The sequence below is a fragment of the Corella eumyota genome, chromosome 6 (genome assembly GCF_963082875.1).
Source record: "Corella eumyota chromosome 6, kaCorEumy4.1, whole genome shotgun sequence".
Classification (NCBI taxonomy): domain Eukaryota; kingdom Metazoa; phylum Chordata; class Ascidiacea; order Phlebobranchia; family Corellidae; genus Corella; species Corella eumyota.
This window is the reverse complement of record NC_137495.1, coordinates 1,440,961-1,450,546: the sequence shown is the minus strand read 5'-3', so window position 1 is coordinate 1,450,546 and position 9,586 is coordinate 1,440,961. Positions and strand designations below refer to the sequence as shown.

Genomic DNA, 9,586 nt, shown 5'->3' with positions numbered 1-9,586 from the left:
AAGAGATTACGACGACGTTTTTATTGGACATCATTAAAAGCTGATGTGATTAAATACAAAAGGTAGTGTGCGGAGTGCAAGGAAAGAAAAAAAGATAAAAATAAAGAATCGCGATGTTTTGTTCCCGGAGAGACGGTCTGGCTTCGTAACAAAAGTTCGGGTGAAAATTTACTAAAAGACATTTGCGCAGTTTTTGTAATTACGCAAAAACTCAATAACAATACCTATCGCATAAAAAAACCAAGGTGTCTAAACAAACCTATGGTCGTTGGCAAAGCAAGGCTCCATAAACTCTGTTAGTTACATGGTGAATTCGTTTCTTATTTTTGTTGTATATTTTCTGCTTTCATTGGAAAGGGGGGAATGTAACGAATCCGCCATCTTGTTGTTTACGCCAAAGTCCTATCTATTCTTCAGATCACGTGTTTACACGTTTGCCGATCTGTTACCCCTTATCTTTATCACGTGATGTATTATTTTGTTTCAGAATGTATTTGTAATCAGTATTTGTGTTACGAGTTTGTAAACGTTTGTATGTGTATCTTTTCGCTATAATAAACTCTAAATTACAATACGGCTTTTCTTACGAAAAACAATTAGACTCGATTGTTACAATATGTTAGTTTTTAGAATATTTTTTTTTAAAGATTTATGTTTCAAAAACTTTTTGTAAAACGGATTAAAGACTAAACTGCGGGGAGTCTGCAGCGTTAAGCCCGCGTATAGCTTTAACGCAAGACCATATTTTACCGATATTCAAAATGAAATTTGCCAAAAAGTACAATAGGTAAAATAGTTTTAAACGGTTGTTAAGATAAATATATATGTTAATTTTTAGAATATTCATTTTTTTTAGTTTTTTTATTAATTTACTGCTCAAATACTGTATAAACAACTGTATATAAATACGCAAAAATATAATTTTTCGCGGTAATTCGGGCCGAAGTGTCTTGGCCGAGGTGTCCGGGGGCCGAAGTATCTGGCATTCTTACGAACTATTTATCATTTTTTTTCATTTTAACTTTTTAATAAAAATCGTATAAAATCGCAACCATTCATTAGCACTTGATATATTTAAAGAGATATTATAGTTTTGGCCACTATATGAATACCCTTCGTCAGATACACCATTTGGCAAAGTATCTAAAACATAAAGTAAACAAATTTAACTAAACAGGCCCAAAGTCATAATAGTAATATTAGCATATTATACAAAGTTTTTTTTTTTTGTATATATCTTTATCCTCGATGTGGAAAAGTCGATAGCGCGACTTACACATAGTGTAACATCAGCGACTTAAACATAAAGTAACATCACTCCGACCCAGTCTCGAGTTGCATGTAGCAGTTTGGGATATTATAGGTTATAATTGCCCAATAATTATACTACTGATTAAGTGCTGGCTCAGCAGGAGTTCATACAGTTTATAGCGCCTTACTTAAGGGCGCTACAGCATGAGATCAGTGGGGATTGAACCCACGACCTCATGTCTGGTGTAACAAGTGTTTTTACCACTATACCACGCTGCCGGAAAAAGTTTATTTAAGTGTGTTCTAAAAGTTTTTCCAACTGTCAAAAGTTTTCCAACTGTTTAAGTAAATAAATTAAAATTTCAATCTGCCAGCGTGGTGTAGTGGTCAGAACACTTCCTACACTACATGAGGTTTTTGGTTCGATCCCAGTGATCTTATTCTGTAGCGCCCTTGAGTGAGGCACTATAAACGGTAAGCCAGCACTTAATCAGCAGCTCATAATTATTAGGCATTTATAATCTATAATATCCCAAACTGCAAAAGGCAACTGAAGACTGGGTTGGAGTAACTGATGTTACTCTATGTTTAGGTCGCGCAATCGACCTTGCCGCATCTAGGATAAAAATACATACAAAAAATGCTCAGTTACTTACCATTACAGTTATACTTAAGGTTCGACCAAATTACATTTTCTTGACTAAAACAATAAACTCCTAATCTTCCACCTCTGATCGAGTTATCTAATATAACCCCAGTATCAGCCAATAAGGTGCTTTGGTCAAAAAACTTCAATCTACACAAGAAAATATTATTTTATAACTTATCTATAACAATTAAATGTAAGTTAAGTTAATGTCGTGCAACAATTAGTAAATCGTGTAACAATCTATACATGTAGCTTCTATATTTCAAGTAACATTACTGCAGAACAGTGGCTAACTTGGCAGATAACGAAGTACCAAAAAAGTAAACTTTTACCAATAACCTCGTTAGTAAGGTCTTAAACTATAGCCTATAGCAAAGCTTTGTTGTTAGCTATATGTATGCAAAATACCGACCTTATATATCCAACCCTTGGTCTGTGTTGTAACTCCCATCTGTACGAGGTTTTATCCTTCCAACCCTGCTGTAATGGGTCACTCCACAACACTCTAACTTCACCATTGGTGTCGTGGGAATGCCATAATGAATTCCTCATACGTTCTCCCGGACCTAGCTCGGAGTCAACCACCTAGTGGACAAATTGGAAGATTTTAAAGAGGGTTGTAATGTTTAGAATTAGCTTTTAGATACTTACATTATAAAATAAATAAAAGACAAAAATACATCTGTGGCGGGTTGATAAAATTAAACGCAATACGAATGTGAAGTGAAAGTTTAGTACTTTTAGTGATTATTCTGCATATATATACCACAGTATAATTGATCTACTTTATAGCAAGATATAAGCGCACCTTTAGTTGCAACCCTGCTTTTGCCACTGCTCTAAACGGCGTCGACTTCCAATAGGTTTGTCCCATTTGTTTCCAAGTAACAAGGTAGAACTTGGCGCTGTTCTGGTAACTAAATATGAACCCAGCATAATCATCATCAGCTTCGGTATTAACAAAGAAAGTTCCGCTGAAATCAACCCCGTCAAATGAGTCGTAACCTTAACGTGAAAATTAAGTATTTATAGACGTTATTAACAGCCAATTATTAAGGCATATTTGCTTTATATTGTAACAAATACGCTATTTTCTTGTTTACTCTTTAAGTCTTATCTATTCTTTGTCACGTGTTTGCACCTGGAGTCTCGTCATTACGCCTTATCATTATCACGTGTTCTGTATCACGTGACTTGTTGGTTTAACCGTTTAATTGTAATGTATTGAGATAGTATTCGTGTTACGAGTTTGTGGACGGTTGTTTGTAATTTTACGCAGCAATAGACTAGAAATATAAATACGGCTTACTCTACAAAGGAATATCAGGCAAAATCGTTACAATATTAGTGTTACTATTAATATAAATATATAAAAACGAAAAAATAGATAAGCAATCAATTTTTTATCAAATAAGCTAAGAACAACTAGTGTTTGAGGGTGCTAGATACCCTGAACTTTTCGCTACGTGCTTACTAATATTACAAATGAATAAAAATATGTCAAAAAATAGAAAAACAATTTACGTTCTATTCCAAATTTGCTAAATATAAGAAGTTAGAGTTGCAAGCTATACCTTTAATTAATTTTTTAAAGTTAGAAGCACATAGTGTATACGTAGATCGACTTCAGCCCTTTCACCCCTTTTGAACCGTTTTAAAACCAAATTTGATAATATATAATTAAAATTAATACGTCATTACACTGGTGAACAATAAGTCGTGTATTAAAATAGTTTTAAACTTACCAATTGCCAACCCCGGATCACTATTCTGCGTTTGCACAATTTCCCTTCCTCGGTTCAACACTACCCAGTTGGGGTCAATCTGAGAGTCGCCCTGAGGGTCAAGGGTCACGCTCTGGTAAGTGCGGAAGTCGGTTGACGTCACCTCCGCGTTTTCAGGACAAGAATCGCGCCAGTCGTGCACAAGATCGCCATCCTGTGGAAGGATAATTTTTTTTAATTTTAATGTTTTCAAGAACAAAAAAACTAACCCTAAATTAAATTAAAACTTTTTTTACTTTGTCGTTCTCACAGGCATCCCCTACTCCATCTTCATCAGAGTCAACTTGAGACGGGTTGTAAATTAATCGGCAGTTATCGGGAGTTGTAATTATTCCGTAATCAGGAATGCCGTCGTTGTCGTCATCTTCATCACATGCGTCTCCTAACCCGTCATTATCCTGGTAACCGGGTATATTATTTAATGTTTATCCTCAACTTTGATTTACTTTAATTTACTTACTGTGTCGAGCTGAGCACTATTGATGACGTAGGGACAGTTATCGATGTTGTTCTGATGCCCATCGCCGTCTGTGTCTGCGTCATCATCACATACGTCACCAACAAGGTCATTGTCCACGTCAGTCTGGGTCACAATAATGTTATATTAAATTATATAGTCTACATATTGTTAGGTTTTTTTCAAATTTAAGTGACTTGTTAAAATAACTTTTGCATTGTTAAAAAAATAATTTGGGGACATGTTGTGCTACATAAGGTCCTGGGTTTTATTTCCACTGCTCTTAAGCTGTAGTTTCCTTATATAAGGCGTTATAAACGAAATGAACTTTTGTTGAGCCAACACTTAATCAGCATCTTAGAGACTGGGTCAGGGTAACTAATGTTAATTTATGTTTAGGTTGTGGAGTCGACCTTTCCACATCGAGGATAAAAAAATATACATAAATAAATATAAGTACTTGTAAAATATTGGACACGGATGGACAATTATCACATGCATCACCGACTCCATCTCGATCGTTGTCTTCCTGGGTGTAGTTTGGAATACAAGGACAGTTGTCCGCGTGATTCGACAAACCTACGTCACAAAATGAATAATTACGTCACAAATAAATATTTTTATAAGCAACAGTGAAAATGTCATAATGCTCTTAGTTACTTATTACGTTGAAGCATTACTACAGAAGAAAACTTAATATTCAAGATCACATGACGTCATACATTGATGACGTAACTCACCATCACCGTCGATGTCGTTGTCGCATTTGTCTCCTTCCCCGTTTTTGTCGGTGTCGAGTTGTTTCGGGTTGTTGGCGTTCGGGCAATTATCACAAGCATCACCAAAACTATCAATGTCCGAGTTCTGATGATCAAATAGGTAAATTAAATGATTAAGTTACTTTACTCTGATGTAAGGAGGCTAACACTGCAGTCTAATCTTTGGTCTATTTTTATATAATAATCTTCAAAACGTGTAGTGGCCAGAACTCTTGGATTTACTGAATAAGATCCTTGGTTCAATCCCCACTGCTCACATGCTGTAGCACTCTTAAGTAAGGCACTATAAACGGTATAAACTTCTGCTGAGCCAACACTTAGTCAGCAGCATGATTATCAGGCAATTATATTCTATAATATTCAGAACACAAGATCCCAGAGAGAGATTATGACGTCATTAAAGCTTACCTGTTGATCAGGATTCGAGATTAGGACGCAGTTATCCTCATTGTTCGGCACTCCGCCTCCATCCGCGTCTCCGTCGCACTGATCGCCCACTCCGTCGTTATCCGAGTCTTCCTGACCGCTGTTGGGCACCAGAGGGCAATTATCCTAATATAGACAACAGGTTAAATTATGTATGGTTTAAATAATCGCAAAGTTTTCGGGTTCGAGCCGCACTAATGCCACACTATTTCCCCTTAAGTCTGGTGTTTACAAATAGCTTAAACATGTCACAACAACACACTCTACCCGATAAAATATAGAACCTTTCACCTAAGGTGATATGGTCAAAAAGTGAAAATGGCATCGAATTACGGGTCAGAAGGGTTCGGATTTTAGTCATGCTAATGTTAACAATATTCAGTTTTATGCCAGTTTACACATAAAATAGTTAATAGCGTATTGTTCGCGTTTTTTTGTACATATCTTTTCTATCAATATGGGAAGGTCCAATGCGCAACCTAAACATAGAGTAACATCAGTTACTCCGACCAAGGCTCGAGTTGCCTTTAGCAGTTTGGGATTTTATATAGATTATAATTGCTTGATAATTGGCCCGCTGTTTAAGTATTGGTTTAGCAATAGTTTATACCGTATACAGCGCTTTACTCAAGGCCACCACAGCATGATATCACTGGGGATCGAACCTAGGACCTAATGTAGTGTAAAAAGTGTTCTGACTACTACACTACGCTGCCGTTGTTAAGTTGGTAACAGAGTGTTTGCCTGAATTAAGTAATACTATAAAATCTTATATAAATTTACCTTTTTACAAGTCTTTTCGTGGCATGGTAGGTCAACATCAGGATAACTATCTTGGTCTGTGTCATTGCCACACATAAAACCATTCCCGGCGTGGCCGTGGTCACAAATGCAGTCAAAATCCTTGTTCTTGTTGATCACCAAGCACTTTGCGTGCAAGTCACAAGGGTTTATTCCTTGGATAAAAAAATGTTAATTATTAAAAAAATATCTGACCAAAATATACATATATGTCTGAAAGCCCGACTTTGCTGCCTAAACGTAAAGTAACATAAGTTACCCCAATTAAGTCTCAAGTTGCTTGGGGCAGTTTGGGATATTATATAGATTATAATTGCCTGTTAATAACGCTGCTGATTAAGTGTTGGCTTAGCAGGAGTTTATACCGTTTATAGCACCTTAGTTAAGGGCGCTACAGCACGAGAGCAGTGGAGATTGAACCCAGGACCTTATGTTTATTGATCAGCACTTTTTAAAGCACTAGTATACAAAATGTATTGTATATTTGAACTACTAATTCGTTTTTTTTTGTTTATTTTAACTTATATTTACCCATATGAAAGCAAGGTTGGATTTCTTTGCACCCAGTCTTCTGATTACCTTCATACCCTTCCTTACAATCTCCACAAGCAAAAGAACCCTAATATATATATATAAAAGTAAATTTAAATAACATTAAAGTTTTATTTTCAAGAATTTAAAATTCCCTAAAATTCAAAGGCACCGTATATGATGACGGCACAAAACAATGACAATAGTTACGTCATAAAACAATGACAATAGTTTCAATGACGTTATGATATACACATGAACAAGAAGTATGAATAATCAAGTTTTATAAACATATAACATTCTTATATGGTATATGTAAAATTGTCTAACTATTTTTATACACATAATTTTTCTTGACATAATTTGGACTTTCAACCAGAGTCCAGTGGTTCACAAAATGTGATAATGCTACCGGTTAAGTTTTTATAATAAAATTTAGCGTTTTTAAAAATAGTTTCTTTGTTTGGCGTTTGTTTCCAAATCTATTATTACTTTTATTAAGTCACCGGTTAATACAATACATTACCAAAAAAACTGACAAGGAAAAATTTGACTCTGCAATAAAATTAGTCACCAACACTTTTAGTTATCATATCCATTCTTGTCTCAAGCCTATTCTTTAATATTTTTACGCATATCCTTATTAACTCAAAAGTTTGCTGATTTTTCTATTTAAATCAGTATAACTAAACCAGGCAAATAGAAACAGCGCAGAATTAATAGACGAACATGGACAGTGACACTAAACAGTGTATTACTTATCGAAATACAAATTTTGGTGAATATATTTACCATGAACCTCTAACCTCATATACTAAAGCAAAAGAATTTTGTAAAATTCGCGCGTCGCAATTAGCAAATATACCGAGCGAAGAGGTATATGAAAGCATTATTGAAAATGCTCCTAAATATGGTTATAGTTGTTATGATAATTACTACCGAATTGGACTAATAAGTTCTGACTATGGTGCGACATTTCAATGGAGTGATGAACCGTATAACAATACGTGGTACAAGAAATTCATAAAAGACAAAAACACAGAAGACCAGAACCAAGTTTTATCCATATATATACCATCCGACTCTAACCAAGGTCTTCATCGCTTTTCCAGTACAACCCCAATGGCATTTCTGTGTTTTAAACCATCTGCTGTATCCACAAAGCCAACAACTAACATTATCAGAAACTTTGAAATATCGACAAATGTATATGAAACCACTTTACCGTCTTCTACAGCTGACGTTATCACTCATAAGGCTCCTCAAGCAACAACTTCATCAACAGACAACTTTGTACAAGCCCCAAACTTCAACTACCTTGCTTTAGGATTTGGGGTGTTTAGTGTGATTCTTATCCTTGCTCTCTTGCTCGTTCTAGCGGTTAAACTTTGGCGAAAAAAAAATACAAATAACCAAACAGCAGAGATGGTAGTTCAACCTCCGAATCGAGCAGAACCACTTCATATACACCAAGAACCAGATTATTTAATTCCAAACCAAGAACCAGATTATTTGGTGCCGTTACCATCAGAAAGACATATCTATTGCACCATACAAGAAAACTTAGTCATCATTCACCCCAATCCTAGTGAATAATTAACGTCACATTTTCTAGAAGATGAGCACACTGAAATGACGTCACAACGTCAAAAACATTAAAATGTTTCAATGACGTCACAAAACACAATTCAAAATTTATTATTGTATATAGATTATGACATCACAAAATATAGATTATGACATTTAGGTTATATAGATTACGACATCACAAAACAATAGTGGTGGTTTACAAAGAAATAGAACCACGAACTAAAGTGTAACTAACATATATAAATATTTCTTGTACGAAGAATAAAAGAATTATTTTCGAAAATTGTAATGATGTGGTTTTACTTTTGTTTTCTGTTTACCATTGTTTTTTTTATATTGTTCAAGTTCTTATAATAAAAATTCAGTGTTTTTAATGATCTTTGTTTTGAATTGGCGTTTGTTTTCAAATCTATTTTTACCCTTATTAAGTCACCAGTTAATACAATACATTACCAAAACAACTGACAAGGAAAAGTCAGTGCACCTATAGTTATCATATCCATTCTTGACTCAAGCCTATTCTTTATTAACTTTACGCATTTCCTTATTGACTCAAAAGTTTGCTGATTTTTCTATTTAAATCAGTATAACTAAGCCAGGCATGGCATTTTCTACAACGGTATAAATATAAAATTATAGGTTTTGAGACTTCAGGAAGATTAAAACACGATATGATAATGAACAACATACTAAAATTTTAAAATTTATATATACAAAATCAAAAGTTATTCGATTTCAAAATTCGGATTAGTAAGAATAAAAATAACTAGATTTATTTGTTAAATAAAAAATGATTCGAAATAATATAATTATTATTAAAATTTATCTTTATTGTGAATATATTTATGCATACACACTTGCAGGAAAAGCACTTAGCATCGCAATCGATTACGCTGCAAAGGCTTTCCCAGCCTCAAAATAGCTGTGGTGCTGGTTCACAAAGACAAGAAAAGGCAAAAATCACCTGCATGACAGCCGTGATGTAATTTTCGCCGCGAAACTGGGGGTATCAAAAGCAAAAATATTTACAAACTTTATCAACTCTATCAACTAGAACCAATTCAATAAAAAGTACAAAAAAAATACGAGAACCCCTTTCTAAGGCAAAATAATAACTTTCGTTCTGTTAACCAAAATAACTGTGCAAACTCGCTGCCATCCTATGCGGTTAAAATTCGTACAAATTTATTAACAATAAGAAAATTACAAAGAAACAATATTTATATGTATTGGTTACTCAAAAGGGTATAAAACTAAGAAATACTTTTTTATTCAAGGACAGATCTAATTACCCATAAGGTAATTAGAATTACTAAAT

General features: G+C 34.4%; 1 protein-coding gene across 1 annotated transcript; it reads right to left on the bottom strand.

The window, feature by feature from the left end:
- Positions 1-1,012: 1,012 nt before the first annotated feature.
- LOC145755290 (thrombospondin-3a-like) lies at positions 1,013-7,277 on the bottom strand. The gene is made up of 13 exons (XM_082571517.1): positions 7,257-7,277; positions 6,679-6,766; positions 6,130-6,302; positions 5,329-5,472; positions 4,882-5,005; positions 4,602-4,720; positions 4,145-4,267; positions 3,921-4,082; positions 3,646-3,838; positions 2,709-2,905; positions 2,313-2,485; positions 1,908-2,047; positions 1,013-1,143 (listed from the first exon to the last, which is right to left on the bottom strand). Exons 1-13 carry the CDS (start codon positions 7,275-7,277, stop codon positions 1,013-1,015), a joined length of 1,788 nt encoding a protein of 595 aa, XP_082427643.1.
- Between the last annotated feature and the right edge of the window lie 2,309 nt (positions 7,278-9,586).

Coding starts and splice junctions, on each gene's coding strand:
- LOC145755290 (XM_082571517.1), bottom strand. CDS start 7,277: ATGGATATGATAACTAAAAGT. Junction 6,767..7,256: donor TGGATATGATAACTAAAAGT/GTTGGTGACTAA, acceptor TATATATATTAG/GGTTCTTTTGCTTGTGGAGA. Junction 2,906..3,645: donor TGATCCGGGGTTGGCAATTG/GTAAGTTTAAAA, acceptor TTTCACGTTAAG/GTTACGACTCATTTGACGGG.